Consider the following 15248-nt stretch of genomic DNA (forward strand, 5'->3'; position numbering starts at 1 on the left):
TCCTCACTCAGGTCCGCACGGACCTGGAGGGGGCGTGCCTTAAGTCCGGCTGGAAATCGGGAGAAATTCGAGAGAATGGTTGTCCCGGGAGGTTTTTCGGGAGAAGCACTGAAATTCGGGAGTCTCCCGGAAAATTCGGGAGGGTTGGCAAGTATGGATTAGATTAGACACATTTTAATGTTCACTATTTTATTTAAGGACTTAACTGCAATAACAAACATATGTTTGATGTACCCTAAGATTTTTTGTTAAAATAAAGCCAGTAATGCAATTTTTTTGTGGTCCCCTTTATTTACAAAAGTACCGAAATAATTTTAGTACTAAAATATTGTTATCGTTACAACACTAGTCGATACCAATAAGAGTACAGAATTCGGTACCCATCCCTACTATTGACCCATTAACCCAGTGGTCCCCAACCACCGGGTTGGTACCGATTGGTAACGGGCCGCACAAGCAATTAAAAAAAAAATAAAAAAATTATTATTATTATCTTTAATTAAATCAACATAAAAAACACAATATATACATTATATATCAATATAGATCAATAGAGTCTGCAGGGATACAGTCCGTAAGCACACATGATTGTATTTCTTTATGAAAAAATAAATAAAATAAAATAAAATAAAAATTAAATTTCACCCCCCCCCCCCCCCCCCCCGGTCCGTGGGACAAATTTTCTAGCGTTGACCGGTCCGCAGCTACAAAAAGGTTGGGGACCACTGCATTAACCAACAATGTGTCTGTTTTAGGGCATGTGGAGCCGTCTGTGTTCTATGGCATCATGAGGATCTTCCTGTCCGGGTATGCGTCACAGGTTTCATGGTAGTGTTGCATGGTAGGTGCATGAACAGGTGTGTCCAAAACAGGTGGAAAGACAATCCATGCATGCCAAAAGGTTTGGTTTACGAGGGCGTCCAGACAGAACCGATGGAATATTCCGGTGGCAGCGCCGCACAAAGCAGCCTACTGCACTGTTTTGATGAGCTCCTGGGAGTCGAACATGCGGACAAAAGCGGTAAGATAAGGAGTTGACAGTAAGCAGTGAAAGTGTGATGACGCTGCCCTCGCCACGCAGGTGCTTTTCTAGCCCGCATGCGGAACTACATGTTGCCCGCTCACAAACAACTCATCCGGGACATCTCGTCGCAACCCCGCCTGAGGACCTTCGTGCAGCGTCACGCCGACGAGCGGCTAACCGAGGCCTTCCAGGGATGCGTGGGCAAACTGTTAGCCTTTCGCGGCTGCCACATCGGCGTGGTGACTCGCTTCATCACCGTCCCCGCCGCCAGAGCCCGGCGACCGCGCGACCGTAGCGAGGCGGAGTTGCTCGGCCGGGCCCCCGCCGCGCTGCAGGAGCGTGGCACGGGCGGCTCCGGCATCATGAGCTTCTTGAAGACCGTGAGGGATCAGACGAGGGACGCCCTGCTGCCTGCGACGGGCAAAGAGGCGAAGCGCCACGGCGGCGTCTCATAAAACTGGCAGTTAATCGCCCTTGATTGGTTAAGTCATTAAAAAAGATTGGAAAGGTGAGAGGCCATTTTTGTGCTTGGCTCGCTGGAACGTTTGTTGTGTTGGTAAACCAGCCTTCACCACGTAGACCTGAGGGGTACCAACTATTTAGTCCAGTGTTTTTCAACCTTTTTGGAGCCGAGGCACATTTTTGTTCATTGAAAAAATGCGGAAGCACACCGTCCGCCCTGAGATCGTCGGTAGGTCGTGAAGTGAAGTGAATTGCATTTATATAGCGCTTTTCTCTAGTGACTCAAAGCACTTTTACAAACCCCGTTTCCATATGAGTTGGGAAATTGTGTTAGATGTAAATATAAACGGAATACAATGATTTGCAAATCATTTTCAACCCATATTCAGTTGAATGTGCTACAAAGACAACATATTTGATGTTCAAACTGATAAACATTTTTTTTTTTGGAAATAATCATTGCCTTTAGAATTTGATGCCAGCAACACGTGACAAAGAAGTTGGGAAAGGTGGCAATAAATACTGATAAAGTTGAGGAATGCTCACCAAACACTTATTTGGAACATCCCACAGGTGAACAGGCAAGTTGGGAACAGGTGGGTGCCATGATTGGGTATAAAAGTAGATTCCATGAAATGCTCAGTCATTCACAAACAAGGATGGGGCGAGGGTCACCACTTTGTCAACAAATGTGTGAGCAAATTGTTGAACAGTTTAAGAAAAACCTTTCTCAACCAGCTATTGCAAGGAATTTAGGGATTTCACCATCAACGGTCCGTAATATCATCAAAGAGTTCAGAGATTTGGAGAAATCACTGCACGTAAGCAGCTAAGCCCGTGACCTTCGATCCCTCAGGCTGTACTGCATCAACAAGCGACATCAGTGTGTAAAGGATATCACCACATGGGCTCAGGAACACTTCAGAAACCCACTGTCAGTAACTACAGTTGGTCGCTACATCTGTAAGTGCAAGTTAAAACTCTCCTATGCAAGGCGAAAACCGTTTATCAACAACACCCAGAAACGCCGTCGGCTTCGCTGGGCCTGAGCTCATCTAAGATGGACTGATACAAAGTGGAAAAGTGTTCTGTGGTCTGACGAGTCCACATTTCAAATTGTTTTTGGAAACTGTGGACGTCGTGTCCTCCGGACCAAAGAGGAAAAGAACCATCTGAATTGTTATAGGCGCAAAGTTGTAAAGCCAGCATGTGTGATGGTATGGGGGTGTATTAGTGCCCAAGACATGGGTAACTTACACATCTGTGAAGGCGCCATTAACGCTGAAAAGTACATACAGGTTTTGGAGCAACATATGTTGCCATCCAAGCAACGTTACCATGGACGCCCCTGCTTATTTCAGCAGGACAATGCCAAGCCACGTGTTACATGAACGTGGCTTCATAGTAAAAGAGTGCGGGTACTAGACTGGCCTGCCTGTAGTCCAGATCTGTCTCCCATTGAAAATGTGTGGCGCATTATGAAGCCTAAAATAGCACAACGGAGACCCCCGGACTGTTGAACAACTTAAGCTGTACATCAAGCAAGAATGGGAAAGAATTCCACCTGAAAAGCTTCAAAAATGTGTCTCCTCAGTTCCCAAACGTTTACTGAGTGTTGTTAAAAGGAAAGGCCATGTAACACAGTGGTGAACATGCCCTTTCCCAACTACTTTGGCACGTGTTGCAGCCATGAAATTCTAAGTTAATTATTATTTGCAAAAAAAAAAATTAAGTTTATGAGTTGGAACATCAAATATCTTGTCTTTGTAGTGCATTCAACTGAATATGGGTTGAAAAGGATTTGCAAATCATTGTATTCCGTTTATATTTACATCTAACACAATTTCCCAACTCATATGGAAACGGGGTTTGTACATAGTGAAACCCAATATCTAAGTTACATTCAAACCAGTGTGTGTCAGGCTTGGTCAAAAGATAGGACTCAGATGCAGAGTAGGGATTAATTCGGCAGGCTTTTATTTTGAAAGCTTCCTTCATTTCCAGAGTCAGGGCAATTCAATATAGGCCAAAACTAAACTATTCGGCGAAAAAGGTTCCCAAAAAGGAAATCACTCCGAAAGGAGGAAAACAAAAACAATAACAAACTATACTTGGCGCCGTATATTCTATGAAATTTATTATAAAACAAAAAAAAAGCTCCAAAAGGAGGAAAAAACAATGGCTATGAAACTTCTACACTTTCTCTAATCTAATAAAGGTTAACAAAAAATGTCACTCAAAAAATTGAGGAAAAGAAAGAACTGTAAGAAAATCTGAAAACTCACCACTTCGGCTGAAAAACTACATAACACAAAATCACTCTGCTGAGGAGGAGATAAAGAAAACTCAAAATAGCAACGAAGGAATTCAGGATCAAGGTATACAAACAAGAGACGAGGTAAGGCTTGGACAGGACGCTAGAGAGCCACGAATAAACGAGACAATCTGGCACAGAACAAAGGGAGGCGTGGGCTTATAAGACACATGAGGTTAACGGGGAACAGGTGGAAACAATCAGGGGTCAGGGATGACGTCAAACTGATGACATAAATGGAAGGGCAAGTGACCTGAAACGAGAGGAGTTACTTTTCAAACTAAAACATGCAATTGACAAGACAGAAGAAACTAAGGCAAGACAGTGTGGGTGGCACTGGGAGCAGGTGGGTAAAATGTCTTGCCCAAGGAAACAATGGCAGTGACTAAGATGGCGGAAGCGGGAATCAAACCTGGAACCCTCAAGTTGCTGGTACGGCCACTCTACCAACCGAGCTATGCCGCCCCACAGGTCAAACCCCGGCCGAGTCATACCAAAGACTATAAAAAATGGGACCCGTTACCTCCCTGCTTGGCACTCAGCATCAAGGGTCGGAATTGGGGGTTGAATCACCAAAAATGATTCCCGGGCGTGGCCACCGCTGCTGCTCACTGCTCATCTCACCTCCCAGGGGGGCGATCAAGGGTGATGGGTCAAACACAGCGGATAATTTCGCCACACCTAGTGTGTGTGTGTGAGAATCATGGGTACTTTAACTTTAACCAGCAGAAAACATAAATGCAAACTCGGTAGTTGATATTGACAGTCAAAAGTCATTGTTGCAATTGTTGGATATGAATTCAAACCATAACCAAGCATGCATCACTATAGCTCTTGTCTCAAAGTAGAAGAGAAAATTAAGTATTAACCAAATATACTGCATAATAATGGATTCATAAATAACTGACAACAATGACATTTACATAAAATGATGTGTTAAATAGATAAGCTAAATTAATAATGAATGTGTTTCTTAATTAAACTGCCAATAAAATTGAAGTGTAAATAAACATACAACTTAGTCACTTCCGTCATAATTTTTCCACTTAAACTTCTTTGTGACTTTAGCTTTTAGACTTCTTATTCGTACTGCCACAAGTGGTGAAAAAAAGTATTACGACTGAGTACTACGAGTTTTTTTTTTGGTGGCCCTTTAGTGGGCGCTTGCAGCCAAACAATGGTTAGGAAACACTGGATTATAGAACTAAAAATGTGTTATAGCTAACTAGGTCAGTGTTTTTCAACCTTTTTGGAGCCAAGGCACATTTTTGTTCATTGAAAAAAAATGCAGAGGCACACCACCAGCAGAAAACATAAAAAATGCAAACTCGGTAGTTGATATTGAGAGTAAAAAGTCATTGTTGCAATTGTTGGATATGAATTCAAACCATCACTATAGCTCAGGGGTGTCCAAAGTGCGGCCCGGGGGCCAATTGCGGCCCGCAGCTAATTGTTTACCGGCCCGCCACACATTCTGGAAATGCTATTGCAAAAATAAACATTACAAAAAGTGGAATGAGGTGACATCTAACTAGAAAAAGTTGCAATGTTGACACAAAAGCTGCCATGCAGGCTGTTTTTTTTCTTTTGTCTATCTTTATTTTTCTATTTTTTTGCCATTGCTTAAAAAAAAAAAAAAATCAATGTTATAATGAATTATTGACCTATTCAAGGCTCCAATTATTTAAAATATTTCACTTTAAAATGTTTTATGTGGAAAATATTGCATATATTGTGTGGTTGCCATATAAAAACATCAACGTTTTCTTTGACAAAAGAGCATAAAACAAACAAAATAATAGTTTAAACGTAAAGTCGACCGATATATCTGAAGTTGATCTCGTAACTTAAAGGCCTACTGAAATGATTTTTTAAAATTTAAACGGGAATAGCAGATCCATTCTATGTGTCATACTTGATCATTTCGCGATATTGCCATATTTTTGCTGAAAGGATTTAGTAGAGAAAATCGACGATAAAGTTCGCATCTTTTGCTCGCTGATAAAAAAAGCCTTGCCTGTACCGGAAGTAGCGTGACGTCACAGGAGCTAGTACTCCTCACAATTTTCCTTTGTTTACAATGGAGCGAGAGAGATTCGGACCGAGAAAGTGACGATTACCCCATTAATTTGAGCGAGGATGAAAGATTCGTAGATGAGGAACGTTACAGTGAAGGACTTGAGAGGCAGTGATGGACGTATCTTTTTTCGCTCTGACCGTAACTTAGGTACAAGCTGGCTCATTGGATTCCACACCCTCCTTTTTGTATTGTGGATCACGGATTTGTATTTTAAACCACCTCGGATACTATATCCTCTTGAAAATGAGAGTCGAGCACGCGAAATGGACATTTAAAGTGACTTTTATCTCCAAGACAATACATCGGTGACACACTTAGCTACTGAGCTAACGTGCTAGCATCGTTCTCAAATGAAGATAGAAACAAAATAAATAAACCACTGACTGGAAGGATAGACAGAAGAGCAAAAATACTATTAAACCATGTACATGTAACAACACGGTTAAAAATTCTCACCCTGGTAAGGCTTAACAATGCTGTTGCTAACGACGCTAAGGCTAATTTAGCAACTTAGCAACCGGAACTCACAGAACTATGATAAAACATTAGCGCTCCACCTACGCCAGCCAGCCCTCATCTTCCCATCAACAGCCGTGCTCACCTGCGTTCCAGCGATCAACGGCGCGACGAAGGACTTCATCCGTGGGTTTGGCGGCAAGCATCAGCGAGGCGTCTTCTATCAGGGTAAGTAGTCCTTGTTGTGTTGCTGTAAGTATTGTACTTAGCCGCTAAGACACCGATCGATCCCACCTACAACGTTCTTCTTTGCAGCCTCCATTGTTCATTAAACAAATTGCAAAAGATTCACCAACACAGATGTCCAGAATACTGTGGAATTTTGTCGAAGAAAACAGAGCTTTGTGTATTGTGTCCAATAGGGCCCAAACACTTCCGTGCATTTTATGACGTCACGCGCATAAATCATATCCAAAGGAGTTTTTCAACCGGAAGTGTGGCGGGAATTTTAAAATTGCACTTTATAAGTTAACCCGGCCGTATTGGCATGTGTTTCAATGTTAAGATTTCATCATTGATATATAAACTATCAGACTGCGTGGTCGGTAGTAGTGGGTTTCAGTAGGCCTTGAAAGTAAAAAAAACCTAATACAAATGTATCCCTTTATGAGTGGGGCACCTTTTGTATCCTAAATATATTTAATGGGATTTTATTTATCTTTTCACTGTGATTACTCAAAAATAACAATGAATTAATATCAATGGTGTCCTGCATTATTGATGTTTTTAAGGCTCTAATTACTTCACATCAAACATTGCTTTCTGAATGTTTTGGGCAGTGGGGGAAATACTGCATATTTCAGTTTTGACAGAAAAGGCATAAAACCTTTTTGGTTTTTTAAATTTTATATCAACCTGAAGTTGATATACTGTAGAGATTTACTGTAAGCGTTAAATAAAAAAAATAAAATAATAATTTGACTTGTTTTTAACATTTTAATGACCTAGACCCTTTATGGTCCCCGGGAGCCCTAAAGGGAAAAAAACTCCAAAATCCATATATTTTGTTATGATTTGAAAATTAAAACTATCAAAATGGCCCCCGCAGGCTTTAATTTTTCCGTGTGCGGCCCTCAGTGGAAAAAGTTTGGACACCCCTGCTATAGCTCTTGTCTCAAAGGAAATGTCACGACCCGTCACATCATGCCGTGACTTATTTGGAGTTTTTGGGTGTTTTCCTGTGTGTAGTGTCTATTTTGCTCCTATTTTGTTGTCTTTTCCCGTTTTGTTGGTATTTTCCTATAGCAGTTTCACGTCTTCCTTTGAGCGCTATTCCCCGCACCTGCTTTGTTTTAGCAATCACGACTATTTAAGTTGTTCGGGCGCTATCCTTTGTGTGGACATTGTTGATTGTCATGTCATGTACGGATGCACTTTGTGGACGCCGTCTGCTCCACACGCTGGAAGTCTTTGCTGTCGTCCAGCATTCTGTTTTTGTTTACTTTGTAGCCAGTTCAGTTTTAGTTTCGTTTTCCATAGCCATCCCTAAGCTTCAATGCCTTTTTTAGGGGCACTCGCCTTTGGTTTATTTTTGGTTTAACCATTAGATACAACGTTTACAAAACAATTAGCTACCGGCTGCCACCTACTGATATGGAAGAGTATTACACGGTTACTCTGCCGAGCTCTAGACAGCACAGACACTCAACAACGGCACATTTGCAGATTATAATTACTGGTTTGCATAAAATATTTTTAACCCAAATAGATGAAATTACATAATCTCCAAACGGCACACCAGGCTGTATCTCGCGGCACATACAATGGCTGAAAAATACTGATTTAGTCCAAGCCATAATTCAAACCATCGCCGCTGCTTGCAGGCATGAAACATGTTTCGTATTGTGCACATGACAATAAACCCTTTGAACCTTGAACTTTTCTACAAAATTCAACCACTATCGCTTCCTTTCATTTGAAGGGGAAACCAGAAAATGCATTATTCTGTCCAGACCTTTGAAACTGGAGTGAATTTGGACACGGGAAAACTCACAAAATAGGTAATTGCTAAACCCAAGACTTCTTGGAAAGCTATTTACAGACTTAGTTCAGCTGGAGTTTAAATCCAGCAAAGACTTCTTATCAGATAAAATGAAAAAGCAGACTTTATCTTTGAACATTATAGCATGTTTAGTCATAAGCTGTGTTCATAACAACCCCATTAATCTAATCGATTACTTTCGATGACTGAAGTCTTTGTTTGGAGCTTGACTGACCGGACCAGGCCTCCTCCATCTGGCCGAGTCTCCAGTACTCTGCCTAATGGCCAGGAGCCCCGTGGGGCTGTGGGGTCGACCACCAGGACCACATCTCCTGGCTGCAGGTTGTTCCTCACTTGGGTCCATTTCTGTCTTTCCTGCAGAAGCGCCAGGTACTCCCTTGTCCATCTGTGCCAGAAAAGGTCAGCCATATACTGGACCTGTTTCCAGCGGCGCCTGGCGTAGAGATCCCTTTTCTCGAAGGTGCCAGGGGGAATGATGGGTTGAGTTTTTAGAAGGAGAATGTGGTTTGGGGTCAGCGGCTCTAAGTCCTGTGGATCTGGGGAGACTGTGGAGAGGGAACGACTGTTGAGGATTGCCTCTGCCTCGCAAAAGATGGTGTGCAGGCCCTCATCATCAATGATTTGTTGGTGGAGAGTAGAGTTGAGTACCTGTCTGACAGACCTGATGAGCCTCTCCCAGACTCCACCGTGGTGGGAGGCTGCGGGTGGATTGAATGTCCACTGAATTCCCTCAGAGAGAAGGGAGCCTTGGATTTTCCGGTCATCTAGTGAACTCAGGGCCTTTTTGAGCTCAGCTTGAGCTCCCACCAGGTTAGTGCCATTGTCGGATCGAATGTGCTTAACTTGTCCTCTCCTACAGACAAACCTCCTTATAGCATGGATGCATGAGTCAGTATCTAGTGTGTAGGCTACCTCCAAATGCACCGCTCTACTGCTCATACAGGTAAAGAGGGCCCCATACCTTTTGACTAGGCTCCTCCCTCTTTTAACTGTGATTGGGCCAAAGTAGTCTAACCCGACATTAGTAAAGGGAGGGAGGTCAGGGAGGATTCTCTCTTGGGGTAAACTTGCCATTTTTTGCTCTCCTGTTTTTCCTCTCACACGTCGACACACAACACACTTTGAAATCACCTTTCTGGCTGCGGAGTTTCCCTTTACCACCCAGTATTTCTTTCGGAGCTCAGAAAGCATGTGGTTCCTACCACTGTGTCCAGTGTGTTCGTGAATGTGTCTCAGGATGAGAGTTGAGATATGAGCATCTTTGGGGAGGATACAGGGGTGCTTGGCTTCCTCAGGCATTGCAGATCTATGCAACCTACCCCCTACCCTTAACATGCCTTCATCTAGCATGGGATCTAACCTGCTGATGTTGCTGCTCTTACGAACACTAGATGAAGCCGTTTTGAGTGTTGCCATCTCCACAGGGAATGATTGTCTTTGGACATGGATGATCACTGACTTTTCGGCCTGCGAGACATCTTCCACTGTGAGGCGCTGTCCACCAAGTGTGGACCTGAAAGTTTTAAGTTCCTTGTTCACGTTGTAGCTGTGTGAACGGGTGGCAGTTTGACCTGAGAGGAGTTCCTTTTTCCTTTTAGCAAGCAAGCTTATAATGTTCTTCATCTTCAGATACCATGCCACTGCTCTAAGGAGCTTTTTCCAGTTTGAAAAGGAGGAAAGCAGCTGGTTTGTGGGGGTTTCAGTGTTTACCACTGTAGTGAAGACAGTAGTGTTCTTTCTGACTTCTGGGTCATCCTGTAACACTGACTTGGAGCCCCATGCTTCCTGTGCAGGCCAACTTTCCTCTGCTTTCCATAAAAAGTCAGGGGCATGTATCCATCTCCTTTGCTGCATCAATCTGCTGGTACTCAGCCCTCTGGAGGCATCGTCAGCTGGATTGTCCTTACTGCCTACATACCTCCATTGAGACAGCTTTGTTTTGAGGGATACACCTTTGTAGGTGGCTGCACAGTCAAAAACCACCCTGAGTTTCTTCTTTTTGGGGTGGTACACTCTGTGGTGTGGTATGTACCAAACCTTTGTCTGGCTGAGCTCCTGCTCTGGCACCTTCTCAGCATAGTGGCTTTCCAGAATGTCATTGAGAGATGCAACACACTCCTGTTTGAGTTGCTGGTTCCTTTCCATTTTTCTTTTCAGGCTTTGGAGACACTGTTCGGCACTTGGGCGGTTGTTGGGCAGGTTGACCGTGGGCTTTCTGAAGGGTAATTTCAGGCTGTAGTGTCCGTCCTGTAGCACTGCCTCATTGGCTATTTCTAAAAACTGTTTGTCTTCTACTGACAGCTTAGTCTTTTCCTCTGACATTACCTCACTGAACTCCAGGTTATACTGGGAAATTAAAAGCTCCTCCAGATTTGCAACTGAAATACTGTTCACAGTTGCACTCACTGCCTGTCTCTTCTGATCTCTAAATGGCCCGTTAACCACCCATCCCAATAGCGTTCTCACTGCATGTGGACCCCCACCATGGCTATTTATAACCTCCCAGGGCTCTAACAGTCTTGGAGCATTTGTGCCTATCAACAGCTCCACCTTTGAACTGATGCTCGGGAGTATAATGTTGCCTAAATATGGCCATGGGGCTATGTCTTCCTGTTTGGGGATGCTGCTTGTAGTGACTGGCATTTCTTTCTGTGTGAAGACAACAGGAAGAGGTAGGAAATGATTGCTGTCCAGTGCAGAAACTTCCAGCCCAGCTACCATGTGAGTTGGGACAGACCTTTTCTGATTCATGGTCCTTAGTAGGATATGGGTCTTTACTCCCTTTACGTTCAACTGGGACATAAGCTGTTCAGAACAGAAGCTAGCGGAGGATCCAGGGTCAAGGAGTGCATAAACTGAGAGGACCTGGCTGCCCTTCCCTGCCTTAACTTTGACTGGGACAATGGACAGAACACTCTCTTGGTCCCCGGCCCCTATATGGCCACATAGCTCTGCTCCTGCACTGCTTACTTCTCTAGAGGGCTTTTCTACCTCTTTCGATATCTTGTCTTTCCTGTCATAATGTAAAACACTTGGGTGAGATTTTTTACACAGTCTACATGTCTGACGACTTGGACAAACAGAACTCATGTGCCCTATTAAAAGACAGGCAAAGCACATGCCCTGGCTCTTTAGGAAACTAAGCTTGTCTCTGTGCTTCTTCTTAATGAACAGTCTACACAACTCTAGTGGGTGTTTGTTTTTACAAAGTGGACAAATGGGCTCTGAGTCAGACTCTGGCTTGGATTCCATTGGGCTAATAGTAATACTCGTGGCAAAACTACTACCAGCTGACTTTGAGTGTTGTGGATTTACAGAGGGTCTAGCGTTAGCCTTTCCTATGGCTGACTGCTCCTGTACCCTTAGCTCTCCAAAGACTGGATGGGCTGCCACACGAGCTTGCTTTTCTATAAAGCTAACCAGGTCTAAAACCCTTACCCTGTGGTTGTGCTCTTCCTGCTGCTCATAAGCTTTGTTGCGCCATTTCTCCTTCAGCTTGAAGGGCAACTTAAACGCAATGTTTCTCATATTGGCCACTGTGTCCAGTTCGTCCATGTACTCCGTCTCCTCCATGGCATTACAGCAGCTCCTGAGGAACATGGCGTACTCCTGCAAGGATTTGGAATCCTCTGCCTTAATTTGAGGCCAGGTCTGGACCTTATCTAGGTAAGCACAGGCAATTTTAAAGTCATGACCAAAGTTCTCTTTTAATAACCTTTTGGCTTTCTGGTAGCCTCTGTCTGGTGACATATATTCACAACTTTTGATTAGCTTTTGAGCATGGCCCTTTGTGTACTGGATGAGAAACTGCAACCTGTCCCTGTCATTGTCCGTTTTACTTTCGACCATGTGTTCAAAGGAATGGATGAATGACTTGTACTCCAAGATTTTTCCATCAAAGAAGGGAACACTTCCTTGTGGGAGGGTGGACAGAAGCTGCTGTTTCACAAGAATCTTAGTCAGTTCATTTTGGGCTTCCAGAATTTTGATCAGCTGATTGTTCTGTGTTGAGCTGGGGGTGGCTTGTTGAGTTGGGAACTGGAAACTGGCAGGCACAGCTTGGTGAACAGGGGCCTGCTGGGGATAGAGACCGGCAGGCTGACAAGGGGCCTGCAGAGGTACAACTGGGACCTGCTGCGGTTGAGTTGGGGCCTGCTGAGGTTGGAAGCTGGCAGGTGGAACTTGGGGTATAGATGCATCGAACAGAGTAGTGGGGAACTGCATCTGAACTCCTTCCTTGGGCCTAACCACATTCTCCTTTTTACCATCTCAGAACCCTAGCAAAGACCAAGGCCTATCTCTCCCAGAGCGACCTGGAGACTGCTATCCACGCCTTCATCACACACCGGCTAGACAACAATAACTCACTGTACGCTGGCATTGATCAGGCATCACTCCGCCGTTTGCAGCTTGTGCAAAACGCGGCTGCCCGTCTCCTCACCAGTACCAAAAAACGCGAGCACATCACCCCAGTGCTGGCCTCACTCCACTGGCTCCCTGTCCGTCACCGCATTGATTTTAAATTACTTTTAATTGTTTTTAAATCCCTAAATGGTCTGGCCCCACAATACTTGACCGAGCTGCTGCATCACCATACCTCGTCTAGAGCCTTGAGGTCAGCTGACCAAATGCTTTTGGCGGTCCCCAGATCCAGGCTAAAGACCAGAGGGGACAGAGCCTTTTCCGTTGCCGCCCCTAAGCTCTGGAACAGCCTTCCCCTCCACATTAGGTCAGCCCGGAGCCTGGGGGTCTTCAAAACCCTCCTTAAGACCTACCTCTTCTCGCTGGCCTTTGACCCGAGCGAGTCCGCCCACTAGGCCACCATTTCTAGTCCCCCCCCCCTCCCACCCCTTCGCTTTAGTTGTATTTTTCAATTTGTAGCACTTTTATTATTATTATTTTTTTTTTTATTCTGCAAATTTTTTAAAAACTTTTTATTCGACCCCTTTTACCGTATTGCATTTGCATTGTCTTGTTTAGCACACTCATTGTTTATGTTCTTTGTTTGTTTGTTTTTTTTTGTTTTGCTTAGTTGTTTTTTTTTTTGTTGTTGGTTTTTTTTTGTTTGTTTTTTGTTTGCGCCATGCTTTTTTAACCTGTAAAGCACTTTGGTGCAATCTAAAAAGTTGTTGAAAATGTGCTATATAAATAAAGTTGACTTGACTTGACTTGACTTTCATGTACGCTACAACGCCGTTACTCATACATTTGACGTAACGTACCGCGCTACTTTTGACGTCAACAAGACAGCGTCAGAATCACAGCAGGTTCAACGCAGGAAACATCGTTATGCTAATGAAAGCAACAAGCAGCACCACATTAAAATGAACTTGATATCAAATAGAAGGAGGCAACATCCTGGACAGAATTTCTTGGCGCAGTCAAGGCGTTGAGGGGATCCGGTTTGGTGGCTGCAGGATTAGGTCTCTGCTTTTTGCAGATGATGTGGTCCTGATGGCTTCATCTGGCCAGGATCTTCAGCTCTCACTGGATCGGTTCGCAGCCGAGTGTGAAGCGACTGGGATAAGAATCAGCGCCTCCAAGTCCGAGTCCATGGTTCTTGCCTGGAAAAGGGTGGAGTGCCATCTCCGGGTTGGGGAGGAGACCCTGCCCCAAGTGGAGGAGTTCAAGTACCTCAGAGTCTTGTTCACGAGTGAGGGAAGAGTGGATCGTGATATCGACAGGCGGATTGGTGCGGCGTCTTCAGTAATGCGGACGCTGTATCGATCCGTTGTGATGAAGAAGGAGCTGAGCCGGAAGGCAAAGCTCTCAATTTACCGGTCGATCTACGTTCCCATCCTCACCTATTGTCATGAGCTTTGGGTTATGACCGAAAGGACAAAATCACAGGTACAAGCGGCCGAAATGAGTTTCCTCCGCCGGGTGGCGGGGCTCTCCCTTAGAGATAGGGTGAGAAGCTCTGCCATCCGGGAGGAGCTCAAAGTAAAGCCGCTGCTCCTCCACATGGAGAGGAGCCAGATGAGGTGGTTCGGGCATCTGGTCAGGATGCCACCCGAACGCCTCCCTAGGGCGGTGTTTAGGGCATTTCCGACCGGTAGGAGGCCACGGGGAAGACCCAGGACACGTTGGGAAGACTATGTCTCCCGGCTGGCCTGGGAACGCCTCGGGATCCCCCGGGAAGAGCTGGACGAGGTGGCTGGGGAGAGGAAAGTCTGGGCTTCCCTGCTTAGGCTGCTGCCTCTGCGACCCAACCTCGGATAATCGGAAGAAGATGGATGGATGGAGGCAACATCCCACAACAAACAACACCAACTCACTACTACTACGTGGGAATAATGGACAACAACTAAATGGTTGAAGTGACAAGCTTGCAATCCTACAACGCCCCGTTTGTGGACATGGAGACTAGGGCCGAGTCCAGACTTTTTTCCCCCAGGGGTGGCACAGAATCAGAAATACTTTATTAATCCCAGAGGGGAAATTCAGATTTTTAACACAATCCCATTCAAGAGCAGACAAACATTACAGGGAGACAGGGGGGGGGGGGGGGGGGGGGGGGTGAGAAAAAAAACCCCAATATTCAGTCCAAGCCTGGGCCCCTGGAGAGGGGGTCCAGACTGAGGCCAAGGGGGGAAAAAAAATCGCCATAGCACACATAAGCATATATGTAAGAGGGAAACATCAAGCTTCAAAGAACACAAAGGACATTAAAGACATTAAAAGAGCAGAGCTGATGCAACCAGCAACTTCTACATACAGCTAAAAAAGTAAAACAACAACAACAAACAAAAAAATAATATAAAAACATATACACTGTGGTTCATGGCCAGAGACAGGAGACAGGAGCAGACCCAACAAAGCAACCTATACAACAGTGCGTTTACCTCAG

The 15248-nt window shown here is 44.6% G+C and overlaps 1 protein-coding gene and 1 long non-coding RNA gene across 2 annotated transcripts in view; one reads left to right on the top strand and one right to left on the bottom strand.

The window, feature by feature from the left end:
- The window catches only part of ido1 (indoleamine 2,3-dioxygenase 1), a 27369-nt gene extending 25809 nt beyond the window's left edge, over positions 1 to 1560 (top strand). The window contains exons 8-10 of the mRNA XM_062024196.1: positions 756 to 807; positions 873 to 1021; positions 1082 to 1560. Coding sequence (XP_061880180.1) covers positions 756 to 807; positions 873 to 1021; positions 1082 to 1479 — 599 coding nt within the window. The 3' untranslated portion in view covers positions 1480 to 1560. The remainder of the gene's footprint in view (positions 1 to 755; positions 808 to 872; positions 1022 to 1081) is intronic.
- The window catches only part of LOC133631976 (uncharacterized), a 135051-nt gene that overhangs the window by 14767 nt on the left and 105036 nt on the right, over positions 1 to 15248 (bottom strand). The gene's annotated exons all lie outside the window — the stretch shown is intronic.

Source organism: Entelurus aequoreus, linkage group LG17 (genome assembly GCF_033978785.1).
Source record: "Entelurus aequoreus isolate RoL-2023_Sb linkage group LG17, RoL_Eaeq_v1.1, whole genome shotgun sequence".
In the NCBI taxonomy this organism is placed as follows: Eukaryota; Metazoa; Chordata; class Actinopteri; order Syngnathiformes; family Syngnathidae; genus Entelurus; species Entelurus aequoreus.